This window comes from Amaranthus tricolor, chloroplast (assembly GCF_026212465.1).
Source record: "Amaranthus tricolor chloroplast, complete genome".
Lineage (NCBI taxonomy): Eukaryota > Viridiplantae > Streptophyta > Magnoliopsida > Caryophyllales > Amaranthaceae > Amaranthus > Amaranthus tricolor.
In genome coordinates, this window is record NC_065013.1 from 64,022 (window position 1) to 82,500 (window position 18,479).

An 18,479-nucleotide genomic window follows, 5' to 3' on the forward strand; every position below is an offset into this window, starting at 1 on the left:
GGATTCGGTTTTGTTTATCGTTGGATGAACTGCATTGCGGATATTGACCCCAAAAAAGAAACGGTAGGTACAGCCAGTCCGTGAACAGCCAGCCATCGCACGGTAAAAATTGGATAGGTTCGATCTATGGTCATTGGGCCTCCTAAAAGGATCTACTAAATTCATCAAGTTGTTCCAAAGAGTCAAAACGGCCAGTTATTAATGGAATTCCTTGTCGGCTCTCTGTGAAATATTCGTTTGGCCGGGGGCTTCCAAACACATCGTAAGCTAAACCTGTGCTGACGAATAACCAACCCGCAATGAATAGGGAAGGTATAGTAATGCTATGAATAACCCAGTATCGAATACTGGTAATAATATCAGCAAAAGAACGTTCTCCTGTGCTTCCAGACATGCTGAGCTCCACATATTCTTGTACAGTCAAAGGCAAATCCGTAAAAGATGAAATTAGTAAATTTCCTTTTACTTTTGACTTTACGTAAAAACGTAAAGATCTTGTAGGATTACCAATATAGTACCAAAGGTGTCTTTAGAGTATACCGAATCAGTATAGCTATCCTTCTTCTGACACAGCAAGGCGATTTCAGTTAATATTTAAATGAAGTACGAGAGAATTTCTTTGTTTTTTTTTGTGCATATGGAACTAGTTTTCATTTTTTTTTAATTCCGGAAGAAGATTATCATATTCTTCCAATAACCGAGTTGGAAAAAAGAAAGATTTTTTTGAATGATGATAATCTTTTTCTTTTCATTCAAAAGATTATTTATTTTATCTGGATGAACCCAATTGTTGAGGCTAATAAGTTCAATTGAAAATAAAAACTAAAAAGTGTTGTGTTATAATTATAAAATAAAAAACCTGTTCGTTCGAAAAAAAAATCGATTTGATCCCAATAGAAATGATTTTTCATTTTATTCTAGAGTGATTCAAACAAATAACATTTTATTTTTGAAGAAAATTCCGAAAATTCCATAGTTATATTTATTATTATTTTAATATTAGATTAGTTTACTCAAAGGTTTTGCAAAAAATATGTTGATTGAAAATTATGAGATGCGTAGATGTCACAGATAATCAGCCGTGTCGTTTTTTTTATACCGACCTTACTTTATTTTTGTTAGTGACATCTATAATGTAATAGTTGATGAATTCAAAATATTCAATTGAACTTATTCTTTGAATTGCGATTTTTGCTTATTTTTTTTTTCTAAATGGAAACTTAGGTAAATGCTTTAGACACATATGTATAAAAAGAACATATTTTAGTTAGCTCCTTCATGCCTACTCTAACTAGTTATTTCGGTTTTTTACTAGCGGCTTTAACTATAACCTCCGCTCTATTTATAGGTCTAAACAAGATACGACTTATTTGAAATTAATTGAATGAACAACTCAAGGAATGTTTCTGTGGGATTCCGCCCATGTTTCTAGTTCTTTACTGCAGCAATTGAGAATTTTTGGTTATTGAGATTCATGGGCAATTCAGATTAATATTTATGGATAGATATTACCTTTCTTTTTTTTTTTTTTTTCAAACAAATTGAAATGATTGAAGTTTTTCTATTTGGAATTGTCTTAGGCCTAATTCCTATTACTTTGGCTGGATTATTTGTAACTGCATATTTACAATACAGACGTGGTGATCAGTTGGATCTTTGATTAATTAACAAATTTTTTTTGATTGACCTCCTGTGGATTAAAGAAAGGAGGAGGTCAATTTTAGATTCGATTACTGTTCATTTATTTCAGTCTAATTCAATTTGACTTAACAAGAATGGAATCACGCTCTGTAGGATTTGAACCTACGACATCGGGTTTTGGAGACCCACGTTCTACCGAACTGAACTAAGAGCGCTTTCTTATCAAAATAGATAAGACTGGAAAGAAAGGGTTTTTTTATAACTGAAAACTCTATCTACATCTTGCATGCATACATTATTTATCATATAGAGTATAATAAATAAAATGAGAGATTAGGCATGTCCAATTTGAATCAAAATTTCAATTAATTCCTACTTACTTCTCAAAGTAAAAGTAATTAGGTAGGGATGACAGGATTTGAACCCGTGACATTTTGTACCCAAAACAAACGCGCTACCAAGCTGCGCTACATCCCTTTCAATTCAATTGGTTTTTATAGTGTAATTGTAAAACATCCTTGTCTTGTTTTCCACATTCTTATTTCTCATATAAATTCATAATTAAACTGCACTGCTATTTCCTCTTCTTTTTGGTCTTTTATCATATAAGGTATAATAAAAAGGATTTGTATATTTATGTATATGAAAAACCTGTTGTAAACGAAAAAAAAAGACTTTTCGTTTCGGGAATGCTCAGTTCAATAGGAAGGGGCATGTTACTCTTTTTCTTAAAAAAAATATCTTATCGACTCGAAGTAAAAAAGTAAAAGTACGTAGATTTTTTTTTAGGGATTTCGTGTACAAATACAAGTAGTCTTTGACTCTATACATAGGATTATAGATTAGATATGTATTACTTTTATTTTATATATTAAAGAAATGAAAAAGGAGGATTTTCAATGCGCGATTTCAAAACATATCTTTCCGTGGCACCGGTACTAAGTACTTTATGGTTTGGGTCTTTAGCCGGTCTATTAATAGAAATCAATCGTTTTTTCCCAGATGCGTTGACATTCCCCTTTTTTTGAGTCTAGTTATTGAGACGGGTAAGGGGTTAACGAAGATTAGAGCTAGAATCAACTATCTGTGACTAATCCCTCCCCTCTTTTTATTTAAAAAAAAACTAAATAGGATTAGTTGAGTAAAGAAGAAAGTGGATTCAACCTTATCAAAACTTAGGCTCTCAGGCTCGAATGGAAACGAAAATGTGGGTCTAGGATAAGCGTATTATCCAAGATACTTAAATGAAATTACTGTGATTAGAAATTCGAGTTAGCAACTTCTATTTTTGCAACTTTTCTATTTTTTTCTTTTCCTTTCTTCAAGAAAAATAGAAAAGTTGCTTGAATTAAATATACAAAGGAGGTTCATGGCTAAGGGTAAAGATGTTCGAGTAAAAGTGATTTTGGAATGTACTGGTTGTGTTCGAAAGAGTGTTAATAAGGGATCAAGGGGCGTTTCCAGATATATTACTCAAAAGAATCGACACAATACGCCTAGTCGGTTGGAATTGCGAAAATTCTGTCCCTATTGTTACAAACATACAATTCATGGAGAGATAAAGAAATAGATCGAGCCGAACGTCTATCTATTATCCTTTCAAGTAAGGGGACAAAACATTTTTCATCTATATCATTTACTTTTTTTTTAAAATAGAAAATGGATTTCTAATATATTTCTTATTTCTTATAGTAAATATTTCATATTATTATATTATATATATACTATATATTATAGAAAAAAATTATAGAAAAAAATAGAAATAAACAAATCAGATCCTATTTTGGCTGGACCTAACAAAATTAGAATTAAGAAATAGGATTTTCGGTATGTATAAAGAATAAACTAAACAAACTATGGATAAATCCAAGCGACCCTTTATTAAATCCAAGCGAGCTTTTCGTAGGCGTTTGCCCCCGATCCAATCGGGGGATCGAATAGATTATAGAAACATGAGTTTAATTAGTCGATTTATTAGTGAACAAGGAAAAATTTTATCTAGGCGAGTGAATAGATTGACCTTGAAACAACAACGATTAATTACTATTGCTATAAAACAAGCTCGTATTTTATCTTTGTTACCTTTTCTTAATAATGAGAAACAATTTGAAAGAACCGAGTCGACTACTAGAACTGCTAGTTTTAGAACCAAAAATAAATAAAATAATAGACTTATTCTTTTTCGTTCTATTTATTTAATTAATAATTGAATCAAAATTGGAATCTGAACTCAAGCACGGATTGCAGTTTTGTTCTAAAAAAATTGTCGAATCTAGATTTGATTGTCACGGCGTAAGATAATATAAAAATTGGGAATTTTTTTTTGAATGGATTTGGTGATTTTTTTTTATTTATCATATTTTATTAGACTAATTTCTACTCTAATACTCCCGGAGAATAAACTCCGGGGAACTTCATTTAAATCGTTTCGAGGTATTCTTCTTTCCAATCTTCTTTTTTTAAGATCTCATTAAAAATCATATAAATACAATTCCTATTTAATATAGCTATTTGTGCAAGTATTTTACGATTAAGAAGCAACTTTCTCTTGTACAGATCGTGTATAAATTTACTATAATTATAGTATACCCCTCTTTCACGAATTACTGCGTTTATTCGAGTGATCCACAAACGGCGAAAATCTCTCTTTTGCCTGTCTCTATCCCGATGAGCCGAAACCAAAGCTCTTATTTTCTGTTGAGCAATGGTTCGAGTAAGTCTTGAATGAGCCCCGCGAAAGCTTGATACAAATAAACGAATTTTTCTTCTGCGTCTTCGAGCTATATATCCCCGTTTAACTCTAGTCATTGAATAATTGAAACTTTGATGAATAACTAATCGATTTTTTTTCTTTAAGTTATTCTTTTCGCCTTCTGGTCTATTAATAACAAAACGGATTTTTCCAATGTATAAAATAAAAATTCCAATGGCTTTTGCTACTATAACCTTCCCAACCACTATTTTTGTTATTTTTCTTTTTTTCGACATTTCGTCTTGAAACGAGACAAAAAAATTTATTAATGTATCAAAAAAGTAAATAAAAAAATGTGAATTCAAGTTAAATATAGATGATTAAAGAAATAGTGGATTCCTTCGTTTCTATGGTTACTTTTAAAACGGTGAGGTCCTCTCTATACACCGGAGCCCCTTTCCTTCATTTCCGGAATCTTATTGATAACTTGTACAGTTCAAACCTTTTGGCTCTACCCATGAATTATCCAGTAATAGGTCTTTCACAACGAGATCCACCTATACAGTAACGGTATTTAATTTTGAAGGTTTGCTGGATAGCTGACCCTGTTAGTCCGTTCTTGCAAGAATCGGAGCCGAATTTTTTTGCTTTTAAAATAAGATTCCCTGCTAAATGGATAACGTTCGTTACCAATGGGAAATTTTTTCTTATCTTAAACCCGATTTATACCAATAGAAACCATAAATTTCATACCCAATAGATGAATTTATTATTTTTTTTTTTTCATTTTAGATAGTGACTGGAGTTTTATACCATTCACCAGTATTGATTATTGATACTGGAAAAATTCTTTCCTTTCATTTGCTTTTTTTTGTTCCAGCTCATAATCTGAACGAGTCACACATACACCCTAGTACATGTTCCTCGACGTTGAGGGCATCCCCGAAGAGCGGGGGATTTCGTGACATTTCTGATTGGCTGTCTTGTGTTTCTAATAAGTTGTTTAATAGTTGGCATGCTGAATCATATACATAATGGGCTGGTTTAGATCAATCCTAACCGAATTTTTTTTTATAGTTAATGGAATATTAAACACAGAATGGTAAACCGAGTAACAAGAAAAAATTTCAAATGTTTAAAACTATTTTTATTCCTTTTATTCGACCGCTACAAGATCAACAATTCCATGAGCTTGGGCTTCTGTTGCTGACATAAAAACATCCCTTTCCATATCTTCGGATACAACCCATAAGGGTTTGCCCGTTCTTTGTACATAAACCCTTGTGAGGGTTTCACGCAATTTCAAAAGTTCTTCCGCTTCCAGGATAAATTCTCCCGTTTGGGCCTCATAAAAAGAGCTCGCGGGTTGATGAATCATTACCCTGATGATATATACCATAAAAAAGTTCTTCTATCTCGCGTAATGTGATGAATAGAAAAAATATGGAATTAAGAATAAAAAAGATAGAATTGAACAACCGTACGGGCATTTTTTTCGCATTGCATACGGCTATAGAATGGAATTTACTTTCATTTTCCGTTGAACAAAGAGAAAATCTAGAATTGATTAGATCCAGATCAGTAAATTATCCAATTACCACCCTTCTTTTCGTAGGAGCTAAAAATACTATGATGGCTCCGTTGCTTTATATATTTATTTCATCTGTAGTTAAGCAATCCCAAAGTTTCTTTTTGATTCGAAAAATAAGAAAGAAAATTTTTTTGTACTCGTTCAAACATAAATAGAGTCTTTTGTTATGAAAAAAAGTTTGTGACGCTGAAATGGACTCCTAAAGAAATCGGGAATACTCTTCATCTCATACTCCTCTTTCGATACATAATTGAAGGTTTTGAAAATAAAATAGAGAAAAATATCTCATATCGAATTCAAAGTGCCATGCTATTATTACTTAAAATATTAATATTTGATATGGTGAAGGCATAGTTTTCTTTTTTCTTTCAAATAAAAAACTCATTGGCGCCAAGCGTGAGGGAATGCTAAACGTTTAGTAATTTCTCCTCCGACCAGGATAAAAGATCCCATTGAAGCAGCTAACCCCATGCATATTGTATGTACATCTGGTCGCACAAATTGCATGGTATCATAAATAGCTACTCCGGGTATTACCCATCCGCCAGGAGAATTTATAAACAAATATAAATCCTTGGTATCATCTTCGATACTGAGATATACCATAAGACCAATAAGTTGATTCGAGATCTCGCTATCGACTTCTTGGCCTAAAAAAAGTAATCTTTCTCGATAAAGTCGGTTGATTCGGGTAAAATTCTATCCCTTAGGAACCGTACATGCACCTTTTGATGCATACGGTTCAAACAAAATTGTAAAAAAAAATCAATGTGTAGATTCTACATCCTTTTTTTTTTCATAGAGATTTTTCCAACTTATGATGAATAATCAAGAATCTCCTTTTCGATTTTTCAAAAAAGATTACTTTTTCGCAATTCCCTAATTACCCATATAATATATAATATAAAAAAATTTCTATAATTAAAATAGAATAAAATTCTACTAAAAAAAAAAAAAAGAATTTACTAAACTTATTGAACTTACTTTTCATTGATGTATCATATCATCGAGATTCAACTCAAATCACGATGTCATTTTCTTGTTCTTGAATGGGTCTCTTGAAATTTTTAGGTTTATGCTCTACTCCGGGTAACGATCTGCCCGATTTCGATTTGCCCATATAGAACAAATGTTTCCAATACCGCTTGTTTTTTTTTGTTAAAATTCCCCTTTTTTATTTACTTCATATCTTTTCTTTCGTCAATTTCCATATTCAACAGATTAATTACTTTCATTCAAATCATTAAAGTTGAGAGCGCTATTTTTAATTTCAAATCGAAAAAATTAAGAGTTAAAGTAAATAACCTATATAATACAAGCAGTAATTTTTAATATATTCCCGATTGGGATTGGGGTTTTTATAAACGGAGCCTGGATACTTCATTTTATTGGTCCAACCGAGCCAACCATAAATTATTCTAAGTGAGAATTATTAACCTGAATCCCCCTAAAACTAAAAAACGGATCGAATTGCATTTCACGCTCCAAATTTTGGATGATTTAATCAATCTTTCTTGGGCGAAATGGAGGATATCTCAATCGGGAGAGATAATGGGGAAATCCCATATGACCCAATATATCTGACAAGTCGCACTATACGTCAACCCAAGATGCATCTTCCTCTCCAGGACTTCGAAAGGGAACTTTTGGAACACCAATAGGCATTAAATGAAAGAAAAAATAATTAAGTACTCTATTTCACTTTGATGTGGAAACGTAATAATTAAGGTTATTGTTTTTATAATATCACTCATTAATTCTATTTTCTGCATAGATTAGAAAGGTTTAGTTTAAGAAAAAATTCTTACCAATATAGCCTTCCAATAATGAACAAGTATGAAAGCATTTACTGATAGAAGATGGTATCAACTCCCCATTGCGTATTGCTACTTATCGGGTATAGAATAGATTTGTTTCTCTTTGTTCCTACAAACATAATTGTTCTATTATTACCAACCGAATAGAAGAAACATTAACCCTTGTTGCTAGATAATCGATTGAACAAAAGGGATCCATTGCATAGTTATAGTCTTTTCCAATGCAATAAAGTTACATAGTGTCATTTTTCTTTGATATAAGGGGTATTTCCATGGGTTTGCCTTGGTATCGTGTTCATACCGTCGTATTGAATGATCCTGGTCGGTTGATTTCTGTCCATATCATGCATACAGCTCTGGTTGCTGGTTGGGCTGGTTCGATGGCTCTATATGAATTAGCAGTTTTTGATCCCTCTGACCCCATTCTTGATCCAATGTGGAGACAGGGTATGTTCGTTATACCTTTCATGACCCGTTTAGGAATAACCAATTCATGGGGCGGTTGGAGTATTACAGGGGGGACTATAACGGATCCCGGCATTTGGAGTTACGAAGGTGTGGCTGGCGCGCATATTGTGTTTTCTGGCTTGTGCTTTTTGGCAGCTATTTGGCATTGGGTGTATTGGGATCTAGAAATATTTTGTGATGAACGTACAGGAAAACCTTCTTTGGATTTGCCTAAGATTTTTGGAATTCATTTATTTCTTTCGGGGGTGGCTTGTTTTGGTTTTGGTGCATTTCATGTAACAGGCTTGTACGGTCCCGGAATCTGGGTGTCCGACCCTTATGGACTAACTGGAAAAGTACAACCTGTAAGTCCAGCATGGGGTGTGGAAGGTTTTGACCCTTTTGTTCCAGGAGGAATAGCTTCTCATCATATTGCTGCAGGGACATTAGGCATATTAGCCGGTCTATTCCATCTTAGTGTCCGGCCGCCTCAACGTCTATACAAAGGGTTACGTATGGGCAATATTGAAACCGTTCTTTCTAGTAGTATCGCTGCGGTCTTTTTTGCAGCTTTTGTTGTTGCTGGAACTATGTGGTACGGTTCAGCAACTACTCCAATAGAATTATTCGGACCCACCCGTTATCAATGGGATCAAGGATACTTTCAGCAAGAAATATACCGACGGGTAAGTGCTGGACTAGCCGAAAATCAAAGTTTATCAGAAGCTTGGTCGAAAATTCCTGAGAAATTAGCTTTTTATGATTACATTGGGAATAATCCGGCGAAAGGAGGATTATTTAGAGCGGGCTCAATGGATAACGGCGATGGAATAGCTGTTGGATGGTTAGGACACCCTGTTTTTAGAGATAAAGAAGGACGTGAACTTTTTGTACGCCGTATGCCTACTTTTTTTGAAACCTTTCCGGTCGTTTTGATCGACGGGGACGGAATTGTTCGAGCTGATGTTCCTTTTAGAAGAGCGGAATCTAAGTATAGCGTTGAACAAGTAGGTGTAACTGTTGAGTTTTATGGTGGCGAACTCAACGGAGTCAGTTATAGTGATCCTGCTACTGTGAAAAAATATGCTAGACGTGCTCAATTAGGTGAAATTTTCGAATTAGACCGTGCTACTTTGAAATCAGATGGTGTTTTTCGTAGTAGTCCGAGGGGTTGGTTTACCTTTGGACATGCTTCCTTTGCCCTACTATTCTTCTTCGGACACATCTGGCATGGGTCGCGAACTTTGTTCCGAGATGTTTTTGCCGGTATTGACCCCGATTTGGATGTTCAAGTAGAATTTGGCGCATTCCAAAAAATTGGAGATCCAACTACAAGAAGACAAGGAGTTTAATACAACATTGCTTTGTTATTTTTTGTGATTTGGCATAGGATACTGGAGCAATCTTAATTTGAATTACCGCCCCTTTTTTACTCTTTCCCTTTTATCATTATCGGGAAAATAATTTCAAGTAAACAGGTATGGAAGCTATAATTGTAAACCACAATCAAATATATGGAAGCATTGGTTTATACATTTCTATTAGTCTCTACTCTAGGGATAATTTTTTTCGCTATCTTTTTTCGGGAACCGCCTAAAGTTCCAACTAAAAAGTAAAAAGTTGAAATAATTTTTCATTATCTTAATTGAAGTAATGAGCCTTCCTATAATAGGAAGGCTCATTACTTCAACTAATCTCCGTGTTCCTCGAAGGGATCTCTTAGTTGTTGAGAGGGTTGCCCAAAAGCGGTATATAAAGCATACCCAGTAAAACTTACAAGTAAACCAGATATAAAGATGGCGACTAGAGTTGCTGTTTCCATTATTATCTAATTTTAAGACCACAGTGGATCTATGATAAAATCATTTATTTACAACGGAATGGTATACAAAGTCAACAGATCTCAATGAATATAATCAGATTTATGGCTACACAAACTGTTGAGGGTAGTTCTAGATCTCGTCCAAAACCTACTACCGTAGGGGCTTTATTGAAACCGTTGAATTCGGAATATGGTAAAGTAGCTCCTGGGTGGGGAACTACTCCTTTAATGGGAGTTGCAATGGCTTTATTTGCAGTATTCCTATCTATTATTTTGGAAATTTATAATTCTTCCGTTTTATTGGATGGAATTTCAATGAATTAAATCCACAAGAAAATGAAATCAAAAAGAACCAACAAGTTTTAGCCTTTCAATACAAAGTGAATTTTTAGGGCTCCGATTTCTATTTCTAAATTCCCTTGTTGGTAGTTCGATCGTGAAATTTCTTTCTTTCTGTATTTCCGGAATATGAGTGTGTGACTTGGTATAATTGATCCTATTGATAATACAGAAAATGAGTCTGTCATCTTACCCTGATGGAGATGGTTCTACCTCGTCGGATATTTCTTTTGGTATCTGAAACACGGAATAGCTAAAATATATTAAGAAATATTTGAACTATGATTCATATTTAATATTTAGACCTCGAGATCGGATTCAAAAAAATTTGTTTTTCAAAGAAAGAATTATAAGTTATAAATCGAAAGATTTTTATTATTTCAAACTCCTTTGTATGACTATTTTGTGTAATCAACAGACAAATTTTTTTGTATTATTAGTCATAATACCTATCCTATATGATTGAATCAGTGATGATACAACGGTTCTTACTCAAGGAATCTTTGTGCTTAACTTTAAGGATTTTATTGAATTATCGTGGTTCTAGTATGAATCTGGGGGTTCAAGCGATTCATAGGGTCTTAACAAGAGAAATTCCTATCAATGATAAAAAAAGCAAAAAGCGGTATTAGGCATAGGCACAAAAAAAAGAAATCAAAGAAAAATAGGAAAAGAGAATATTCAAGAAGCCTGTAGTAACAATTAAGCGAAAGACAACTGAGCTGACTTGATATTTTGGCATTATCACCACAAAGAAGAACTGTCGGATTTTTATTCCTTTCTATCTTCCGAATCTGAATAGGGGATTAAGAAGTTTTCAACTTTCTATTCTATAATCCCTTTTCATTTTAATTCAGTATTTGGGTGTGTCTGCTTGAGCTGTACGAGATGAAAGTCTCATATACGGTTCTTAGGGGGGGGGATTCGAAGGTTACCTATCTCAATAAAGTCTATGATTGGTTCGAAGAACGTCTCGAGATTCAGGCGATTGCGGATGATATAACTAGTAAATATGTTCCTCCTCATGTTAACATATTTTATTGTCTAGGCGGAATTACTCTTACTTGTTTTTTAGTACAAGTAGCTACGGGGTTTGCTATGACTTTTTACTATCGTCCAACCGTTACTGAGGCTTTTGCTTCTGTTCAATATATAATGACTGAAGCTAACTTTGGTTGGTTAATACGATCAGTTCATCGGTGGTCGGCGAGTATGATGGTTCTAATGATGATCCTGCATGTATTTCGTGTGTATCTCACCGGTGGGTTTAAAAAACCTCGAGAATTGACTTGGGTTACAGGTGTGGTTCTAGGTGTATTGACCGCGTCTTTTGGTGTAACCGGTTATTCCTTACCTTGGGATCAAATTGGATATTGGGCAGTCAAAATTGTAACAGGCGTACCGGACGCTATTCCTGTAATAGGATCGCCTTTGGTAGAGTTATTGCGGGGGAGTGCTAGTGTGGGACAATCCACTTTGACTCGTTTTTATAGTTTACACACTTTTGTATTGCCTCTTCTTACTGCTGTATTTATGTTAATGCACTTTCTAATGATACGTAAACAGGGTATTTCTGGGCCCTTATAGAATAGCAAAGTTCTATCATAGCTATTTGTAATCAATCATTTATCACTTGTAGAAAGAACAACAGTATTTCATTGCTACATGTATGGATTATTATTTTCAATAATCCATGTATTTGGACATTTTCCTTCAACTCCATAATTTTGTATTTAGTTATTTAACATAACATCACTAGTTGAAGGTAATTCTCCGAAATTAAAATGGATTATGGGAGTGTGTGACTTGAACTATTGATTAGGCCGTGCAGGTATATCTTCTTTTCTGCCACATTGAAATTCATAATCCAATGTGTCTTTTGTCCAACCACCATATAAGTAAGTTTTATATAGAGGGTAGGCTGGTTCCTTTGAAGAAATTCTATTCTATGATCAACCCTGAATCATGTCATGCATGAAGAGGCTCCGTAAGATCCAGTTGAATGTTTGATTTTGCATGATATAACCCAGATTTTTTTCATTTTTTTAATATATATATTTTCTATTAACTAATAGTTTGAATAGTATTGAAATGCATTCATTTCCTCGGCATTGACCTGATCTATGATACTATCGGAGTGAAACAAGGGATCTAAAGAACAATAGAGACTGGCTATATTAGTAACAAGTGAACCCTTTGATTTGTAATATATGTAATTCTACATTTTATAGAAACTCAAAATCTCCAAATAGTTTGGAAATAAACAACAATCACAAGGTATGAGACGACCCAAAAAGCATTTGATCATAATAAACTTTGTAAGCCTACTTGGGTATTGAGCTTTTATTTGTAAGAGCGAAATTCCTTTCTTTCCATGGATAAGTATGACTTCGGAAAGGGAGGTTTAAGAAAGGGGTTCTTACAGAGAACCTTTTATATGGATAAAATATATTATGGATCCATTTGGTTCTTTTAATTCTTGCTCGAGCCGGATGATGAAAAATTATCATGTCCGGTTCTTTCGGGGGATGAATTGAATCTATAAGAATTCACCTATCCTAATAACAAAAAAACCTGACTTAAATGATCCTGTATTAAGAGCTAAATTAGCGAAAGGTATGGGGCATAATTATTATGGGGAGCCCGCATGGCCTAATGATCTTTTATATATTTTTCCTGTAGTGATTTTAGGTACTATTGCGTGTAACGTAGGATTAGCGGTTTTAGAACCATCAATGATTGGTGAGCCGGCGGATCCGTTTGCAACTCCTTTGGAAATATTACCTGAATGGTATTTCTTTCCTGTATTTCAAATACTTCGTACAGTACCAAATAAGTTATTAGGCGTTCTTTTAATGGTTTCAGTACCTGCGGGATTACTAACAGTTCCTTTTTTAGAGAATGTGAATAAATTCCAAAACCCATTTCGTCGTCCAGTAGCTACAACTGTTTTTTTGGTTGGTACTGTAGTAGCCCTTTGGTTAGGTATTGGAGCAACATTACCCATTGATAAATCCCTAACTTTAGGTCTTTTTTAAATTGATTCAATTGTGAAATAACACAAGGTCTGTATCTAGGGAATAGTCGCTTCAAAGTGAATTTTCCCTAGATACATCTATTCAATTGAATTTTGTATTGAATTCATTTTTTGATCCAGTCTGGAAAATTCAATCAATTTTTTGTCATTTTTTTTTTTTTAAATCAATTACGAAATGTTTTTCTAAAGTGCCAAATATTTGTTTTATATCTTCTATATGAAAATCCGCCATTTTAATAAGATCTTCTTGACTGTTATTCAAAAGGTCCAATAATGTATGTATATTGGATTTTTTGAGGCAATTGTAGATCCTAGGTGGCAATTCTAATTGGTCAATAAAAATATATTTCAATGCTATTTTTTTTTTGTTTTTCCTTATTTCAGCCAATCTATTGTGAAAGGTAAAAAGGGGTAAAGAAATTTTGTGTTGATTGTCCTCTAAATATAAGTTTTCTTCTTCTGCATGTAGAAAGGGAATAAATAAATCAATTAAATTCCGGGAGGCTTCATAAAGTGCTTCTTTCGGGGTTAAACTGCCGTTTGTCCATATTTCGAGAAAAAGTATCTCTTGTTTTTCATTCCCATTTCCATAAGAATGAATACTATGATTCACATTTCGAATAGGCATGAATAGAGCATCTATAGGATAACTTCCATCTTGAAAGTTATTTTGCGCTTTTATCTGATATCCGCGATTTCTCTCGAGTTGTAATCCAATACACAAATCAATTGGTTCCGTCAAGCTAGCTATATGCTGTGTATTGTCAACTATTTCTACATAAGGGGGCAAGATGATATCTTGAGCAGTTACACATCTGGGGCCCCTAACACAAATAGACGCTTCGCAAGTTCCATATAGATTACTTCTCAATACTATTTCTTTCAAATTCAGTAAAATTTCGTGTACTGATTCTTGAATACCTACTATGTTAGAGTATTCGTGCGGTATTTTATCAAATTTTGCACGTGTGATACATGTTCCTTCTATTTCGCCAAGTAACGCTCTTCGCATCGCGATGCCTATTGTATCAGCTTGGCCTTTCATAAGTGGAGAGAGAATAAAGCGTCCATAATAAAGACATTTACTATCTGTTCTTGATTCAACACATTTCCACTGCAGTGTCCGAGTAGATACTCTTATTTTCTCTCGAACCATAGTAATATTTTACAAAATTGATCATATCTTTGAATCATTTATTTCTCTTGAAATCCCTTCAATTCTTATTTCTACACGCGTCTTTTTTTAGGAGGTCTACAGCCATTATGTGGCATAGGGGTTACGTCTCGTACGAAACTTAATAGTATACCGCTTCTACGAATAGCCCGTAATGCTGCATCTCTTCCGAGACCGGGACCTTTTATCATGACTTCTGCTCGTTGCATACCTTGTTCCACTACTGTACGAATAGCATTTCCTACTGCGGTTTGAGCTGCAAAAGGTGTCCCTCTTTTTGTACCCCTGAATCCACAAGTACCGGCAGAAGCCCAAGAAACCACTCGACCTCGTACATCTGTAACAGTCACAATGGTATTATTGAAACTTGCTTGAACATGAATAACACCCTTTGGTATTTTCCGTGCACTTTTACGCGAATTAATACGTCCATTTCTCCGTGAACCTGTTTTTGGTATAGGTTTTGCCATATTTTATCATCTCATAAATATGATTCAAAGATATATGGATATATCCATTTCATGTCAAAACAAATCCGTCATTTTTTTTCAGCAATAAAATATTTTAGCAATTATTTTAGTATTTTAGAAAGATCATTAGTATATAGTTTAGTAGAATGATTATCCTTGTCGTTGTTTATGTTTTGGGTTAGAACAAATTACTATAATTCGTCCCCGTCGGCGAATCAGTCGACATTTTTCACAAATTTGACGAACAGAAGCCCTTATTTTCATATTTGTTATTCTTTAGTTTTAATTTTGAATCTATTTTTTGGAAGAAAATAAGTTTCGTGATATTTTGAACCTTGAATTCTATTTTTGTAGAAAGGAATAAGGAATGTTGAAAAACGGCTTAATCGTTTGAATCTTTGTTGCGGAGTCTATAAATTATACGACCTCTGGTTGAATCATAACGGCTTACTTCAATCTTAACTCTATCTCCCGGTAGGATTCGTATAGAACTACGTCGTATCCTTCCCGAAACATAACCTAGAATCAGATCTTCATTATCTAAACGAACCCAGAACATACCATTAGGAAGTGATTCAGTAATCAAACCTTCATGAATCCATTTTTGTTCTTTCATTTCAGATAAAACCCCCTTAAAGTATCAACTAATAGAGGAGTGATATTAGACAAGCCTTTTTTTTTCTTTTTTTGTTCCCAAATAGGAAATATTGGATCCAATTCGGATATTAATATTCTAGGGATTACCATATATAACATAAAATTTCTCCGCCAATTCCTTCTAGTCGAGCTTCCCGATCCGTCATTATACCTCGAGAGGTAGAAAGAATTGCAATCCCCATTCCACCTAAAATTCTAGGAATTCGTTGATAGTTAGAATAGATTCGTAGACCAGGTCGACTGATCCTTTTTAAATAGAAAGTATTTCTATAAGCCCCTTTCTTATTTCTTCTATGTCGCAGCGTTAAAACCAAAAAAGTTTTATCTCTTTCTTGATGTTTTCTCGCATTTTCAATGAAACCTTCTCGTAAAAGTATTTTAACAATGTTTTCGGTGATGTTAGTAGATACTATTCGAACCGTTCCTTTTCTATTCATGTCAGCATTTCGTATAGAAGTTATTATATCAGCAATAGTGTCCCTACCCATAATGAACTAAAATCGGTGGTGTCCCAAAAATTTGATATAATCAACATGTTATTAGTTTCTTTTTAATTAAAAAATGAAAAAATTTAAAATGAAAGGTATATACGTGATACACAATCTACTATGATTGAAATTCATTCAAATGCCTTAGATTATCATTTTATAATACCTCAGGAGCTAATGAAACTATTTTAGTAAATTTTTGTCTCAATTCCCGGGCAATCGCACCAAAAATTCGAGTTCCCTTTGGATTTCCTTCTTGATCAATAATAACTGCGGCATTGTCATCATATCGTATTATCATGCCGTTGTCGCGTTTGAGTTCTTTACAGGTACGTACAATTACAGCTCTGATCACTTCGGATCTTTCTAAGGGCGTATTAGGTATTGCTTCTTTGATCACAGCAACAATAACGTCACCAATACGAGCATATCGACGATTGCTAGCTCCTATGATTCGAATACACATCAATTCTCGAGCCCCGCTGTTGTCTGCTACATTCAAAAGGGTCTGAGGTTGAATCATATTTTATTTTTATCTGTTCTTTCAATGCAAAACTAAATGCAAAAGGTGAAAAAGAAATATTGTTTGTCCAAAAAAACTTCCACTTGGTGTTATCCAAAAGATCCATTTCCTTTAGTTCTATATTCTTATCCTGAAATAATGAATTGAGTTCGTATAGGCATTTTTGATGCCGCTATTGTGATAGCTCTTCGGGCTACATTTTCTGCTACTCCGCTTATTTCATAAAGTATTCGACCTGGTTTGACAACAGCTACCCAATATTCGGGAGATCCTTTCCCCGAACCCATACGGGTTTCTGCGGGTCTTACTGTAACAGGTTTGTCAGGAAAAACGCGGACCCATATTTTTCCACCGCGACGTGCATTTCGTGTCATTGCTCGTCGCCCGGCTTCTATTTGTCTAGACGTGATCCAAGCGGGTTCAAGTGCCTGAAGAGCATATCTTCCGAAACAAATACGATTACCCCGATAAGATATTCCCTTCATTCTTCCTCTATGTTGTTTACGGAATCGAGTTCTTTTGGGGTTATAGTTGATGGTTCCTTTGTAATTCCATCTCTACTGCAGAACTGGACGTGAGAGTTTCTTCTCATCCGGCTCCTCGCGAATTAAAAAATGGAAATTTCATTTTTTAAATGTCTATTTTTATATAATATATAATAAATAATTAAGATATATATGTAAAAATATAATACACTGAATCAATGAATTCTTTTTTATTCATCTAGTTTACTAAATATTTTATTCTATTCTTTTTTTTTTTATTGAATTCCTTGTATTTTAACAATTGAATATGAGAATGAAAAAAAAAAAAAAGAATTTTCGTGGGCGAATATTTACTCTTTCAATAGCTATTTCGAGTGTAGAGTTAGCTTATAATTTTTCAGAATATATGAATTGTCCTCTGGTTCGTTCCGCCATCCTTTCCAATGAATTATCAGAATTCATTTTCAAGTGAATCTTATGTATTCATGGGTTCCGTCGTTCCCATCGCTTCTTGATTAATGGTTAGGTCTGAATTCTACAATGGAGCTTTTGTTTTTCCACCAACCCCCTTAGTCGTTATTGGCTCTAAGCTCTTATTTTTTTGTTCTATAGAACAGATTCATATCATATAATTTTGTTTGAATCTGTATTGATGCTTTAATTACATTTTCTTTTATGAGATGTTCAAAGACCTTACATATTGGAATTATATATCTTTTATATTAGATTCATTTTTTTCTTTCTCTCATCTTTCCATTTACCGGTATCCTTTTTTCTTTTTTGTATTTTAATTTTCTTTGACAGTAAATCTAATGAATTGTTTATGTCAAAAAAATTCAGTTGCTACAATGATAGGACTAAAATAGTATATCTTGACTGTTTCTTTGGATCCAGATAATGTGATGCGATGAGTTGGTTATTAGTTCTATAATTTTTAGTTCATACTTGGTACTATAACTTTAACTTTCTTTTTTTAGTCTTAATTTTAACAAAAACCAACGAGTCACACACTAAGCATAGCAATTATATCAAAAGGTAAATTTTATTTTTATTAAACCTTATGGGATTAAAAATTAGAATTGATTGGATGGAAAAAAGAATCAAAAAGGGTTGCCATTTTTTTGTTCCATCGTTCCATCGAAACAGAAAGACAAGTCAACTAAAGGTTTTTTATTCTTCGTCTATAAATATCCAAATTTTGATACCCAATACCCCATAGATAGTTCGAACGGTATAGGCACAATAATCAATTTTCGCATGAATGGTTTGTAGGGGAACCCTACCCTCTCTTATCCA

General features: G+C 33.8%; 24 protein-coding genes and 2 non-coding genes across 27 annotated transcripts in view. All coding sequences in view use genetic code 11, as the record gives it.

Moving 5' to 3' along the window:
- Positions 1 to 14: 14 nt before the first annotated feature.
- psbF (photosystem II cytochrome b559 beta subunit) lies at positions 15 to 134 on the bottom strand. The gene has a single exon. It carries the CDS (start codon positions 132 to 134, stop codon positions 15 to 17), a length of 120 nt encoding a protein of 39 aa, YP_010425982.1.
- Positions 135 to 142: 8 nt separating this feature from the next.
- psbE (photosystem II cytochrome b559 alpha subunit) lies at positions 143 to 394 on the bottom strand. Its single transcript has one exon. It carries the CDS (start codon positions 392 to 394, stop codon positions 143 to 145), a length of 252 nt encoding a protein of 83 aa, YP_010425983.1.
- Positions 395 to 1,278: 884 nt separating this feature from the next.
- Positions 1,279 to 1,374, top strand: petL (cytochrome b6/f complex subunit VI). Its single transcript has one exon. The coding sequence runs from the start codon at positions 1,279 to 1,281 to the stop codon at positions 1,372 to 1,374; it is 96 nt and encodes a 31-aa protein (YP_010425984.1).
- Positions 1,375 to 1,546: 172 nt separating this feature from the next.
- Positions 1,547 to 1,660, top strand: petG (cytochrome b6/f complex subunit V). The gene has a single exon. The coding sequence runs from the start codon at positions 1,547 to 1,549 to the stop codon at positions 1,658 to 1,660; it is 114 nt and encodes a 37-aa protein (YP_010425985.1).
- Positions 1,661 to 1,782: 122 nt separating this feature from the next.
- Positions 1,783 to 1,856, bottom strand: trnW-CCA. The gene has a single exon. It is a non-coding gene; the product is annotated as a tRNA-Trp (tRNA).
- A 188-nt stretch (positions 1,857 to 2,044) lies between these two features.
- Positions 2,045 to 2,118, bottom strand: trnP-UGG. The gene has a single exon. It is a non-coding gene; the product is annotated as a tRNA-Pro (tRNA).
- Positions 2,119 to 2,540: 422 nt separating this feature from the next.
- psaJ (photosystem I subunit IX) lies at positions 2,541 to 2,669 on the top strand. The gene has a single exon. The coding sequence runs from the start codon at positions 2,541 to 2,543 to the stop codon at positions 2,667 to 2,669; it is 129 nt and encodes a 42-aa protein (YP_010425986.1).
- A 341-nt stretch (positions 2,670 to 3,010) lies between these two features.
- On the top strand, positions 3,011 to 3,211 carry rpl33 (ribosomal protein L33). Its single transcript has one exon. The coding sequence runs from the start codon at positions 3,011 to 3,013 to the stop codon at positions 3,209 to 3,211; it is 201 nt and encodes a 66-aa protein (YP_010425987.1).
- Positions 3,212 to 3,497: 286 nt separating this feature from the next.
- rps18 (ribosomal protein S18) lies at positions 3,498 to 3,803 on the top strand. Its single transcript has one exon. The coding sequence runs from the start codon at positions 3,498 to 3,500 to the stop codon at positions 3,801 to 3,803; it is 306 nt and encodes a 101-aa protein (YP_010425988.1).
- A 256-nt stretch (positions 3,804 to 4,059) lies between these two features.
- Positions 4,060 to 4,449, bottom strand: rpl20 (ribosomal protein L20). The gene has a single exon. It carries the CDS (start codon positions 4,447 to 4,449, stop codon positions 4,060 to 4,062), a length of 390 nt encoding a protein of 129 aa, YP_010425989.1.
- Positions 4,450 to 5,236: 787 nt separating this feature from the next.
- rps12 (ribosomal protein S12) lies at positions 5,237 to 5,350 on the bottom strand (one part of a trans-spliced gene, as the record gives it; the record has 2 gene entries for this part). Coding sequences YP_010425990.1 and YP_010425945.1 both cover positions 5,237 to 5,350 — 114 coding nt within the window.
- A 139-nt stretch (positions 5,351 to 5,489) lies between these two features.
- On the bottom strand, positions 5,490 to 7,589 carry clpP (clp protease proteolytic subunit). Its single transcript has 3 exons — positions 7,519 to 7,589; positions 6,314 to 6,609; positions 5,490 to 5,713 (listed from the first exon to the last, which is right to left on the bottom strand). Exons 1-3 carry the CDS (start codon positions 7,587 to 7,589, stop codon positions 5,490 to 5,492), a joined length of 591 nt encoding a protein of 196 aa, YP_010425991.1.
- A 424-nt stretch (positions 7,590 to 8,013) lies between these two features.
- psbB (photosystem II CP47 chlorophyll apoprotein) lies at positions 8,014 to 9,540 on the top strand. The gene has a single exon. It carries the CDS (start codon positions 8,014 to 8,016, stop codon positions 9,538 to 9,540), a length of 1,527 nt encoding a protein of 508 aa, YP_010425992.1.
- A 162-nt stretch (positions 9,541 to 9,702) lies between these two features.
- On the top strand, positions 9,703 to 9,804 carry psbT (photosystem II protein T). Its single transcript has one exon. The coding sequence runs from the start codon at positions 9,703 to 9,705 to the stop codon at positions 9,802 to 9,804; it is 102 nt and encodes a 33-aa protein (YP_010425993.1).
- A 74-nt stretch (positions 9,805 to 9,878) lies between these two features.
- Positions 9,879 to 10,010, bottom strand: pbf1 (photosystem II protein N). The gene has a single exon. It carries the CDS (start codon positions 10,008 to 10,010, stop codon positions 9,879 to 9,881), a length of 132 nt encoding a protein of 43 aa, YP_010425994.1.
- Positions 10,011 to 10,112: 102 nt separating this feature from the next.
- psbH (photosystem II phosphoprotein) lies at positions 10,113 to 10,334 on the top strand. Its single transcript has one exon. It carries the CDS (start codon positions 10,113 to 10,115, stop codon positions 10,332 to 10,334), a length of 222 nt encoding a protein of 73 aa, YP_010425995.1.
- Positions 10,335 to 11,237: 903 nt separating this feature from the next.
- On the top strand, positions 11,238 to 11,936 carry petB (cytochrome b6). Its single transcript has one exon. It carries the CDS (start codon positions 11,238 to 11,240, stop codon positions 11,934 to 11,936), a length of 699 nt encoding a protein of 232 aa, YP_010425996.1.
- Positions 11,937 to 12,967: 1,031 nt separating this feature from the next.
- petD (cytochrome b6/f complex subunit IV) lies at positions 12,968 to 13,387 on the top strand. Its single transcript has one exon. It carries the CDS (start codon positions 12,968 to 12,970, stop codon positions 13,385 to 13,387), a length of 420 nt encoding a protein of 139 aa, YP_010425997.1.
- A 144-nt stretch (positions 13,388 to 13,531) lies between these two features.
- Positions 13,532 to 14,542, bottom strand: rpoA (RNA polymerase alpha subunit). The gene has a single exon. It carries the CDS (start codon positions 14,540 to 14,542, stop codon positions 13,532 to 13,534), a length of 1,011 nt encoding a protein of 336 aa, YP_010425998.1.
- Positions 14,543 to 14,613: 71 nt separating this feature from the next.
- On the bottom strand, positions 14,614 to 15,030 carry rps11 (ribosomal protein S11). Its single transcript has one exon. It carries the CDS (start codon positions 15,028 to 15,030, stop codon positions 14,614 to 14,616), a length of 417 nt encoding a protein of 138 aa, YP_010425999.1.
- A 150-nt stretch (positions 15,031 to 15,180) lies between these two features.
- On the bottom strand, positions 15,181 to 15,294 carry rpl36 (ribosomal protein L36). The gene has a single exon. The coding sequence runs from the start codon at positions 15,292 to 15,294 to the stop codon at positions 15,181 to 15,183; it is 114 nt and encodes a 37-aa protein (YP_010426000.1).
- Positions 15,295 to 15,412: 118 nt separating this feature from the next.
- Positions 15,413 to 15,646, bottom strand: infA (translation initiation factor 1). The gene has a single exon. It carries the CDS (start codon positions 15,644 to 15,646, stop codon positions 15,413 to 15,415), a length of 234 nt encoding a protein of 77 aa, YP_010426001.1.
- Positions 15,647 to 15,770: 124 nt separating this feature from the next.
- rps8 (ribosomal protein S8) lies at positions 15,771 to 16,175 on the bottom strand. Its single transcript has one exon. The coding sequence runs from the start codon at positions 16,173 to 16,175 to the stop codon at positions 15,771 to 15,773; it is 405 nt and encodes a 134-aa protein (YP_010426002.1).
- A 157-nt stretch (positions 16,176 to 16,332) lies between these two features.
- Positions 16,333 to 16,698, bottom strand: rpl14 (ribosomal protein L14). The gene has a single exon. It carries the CDS (start codon positions 16,696 to 16,698, stop codon positions 16,333 to 16,335), a length of 366 nt encoding a protein of 121 aa, YP_010426003.1.
- Positions 16,699 to 16,823: 125 nt separating this feature from the next.
- On the bottom strand, positions 16,824 to 17,183 carry rpl16 (ribosomal protein L16). The gene has a single exon. The coding sequence runs from the start codon at positions 17,181 to 17,183 to the stop codon at positions 16,824 to 16,826; it is 360 nt and encodes a 119-aa protein (YP_010426004.1).
- A 1,170-nt stretch (positions 17,184 to 18,353) lies between these two features.
- Positions 18,354 to 18,479, bottom strand: part of rps3 (ribosomal protein S3) — a 657-nt gene continuing 531 nt past the window's right edge. The window contains exon 1 of the mRNA in view: positions 18,354 to 18,479. This exon is cut by the window's right edge and continues 531 nt beyond it. Within this exon, the coding sequence (YP_010426005.1) occupies positions 18,354 to 18,479 (126 nt within the window).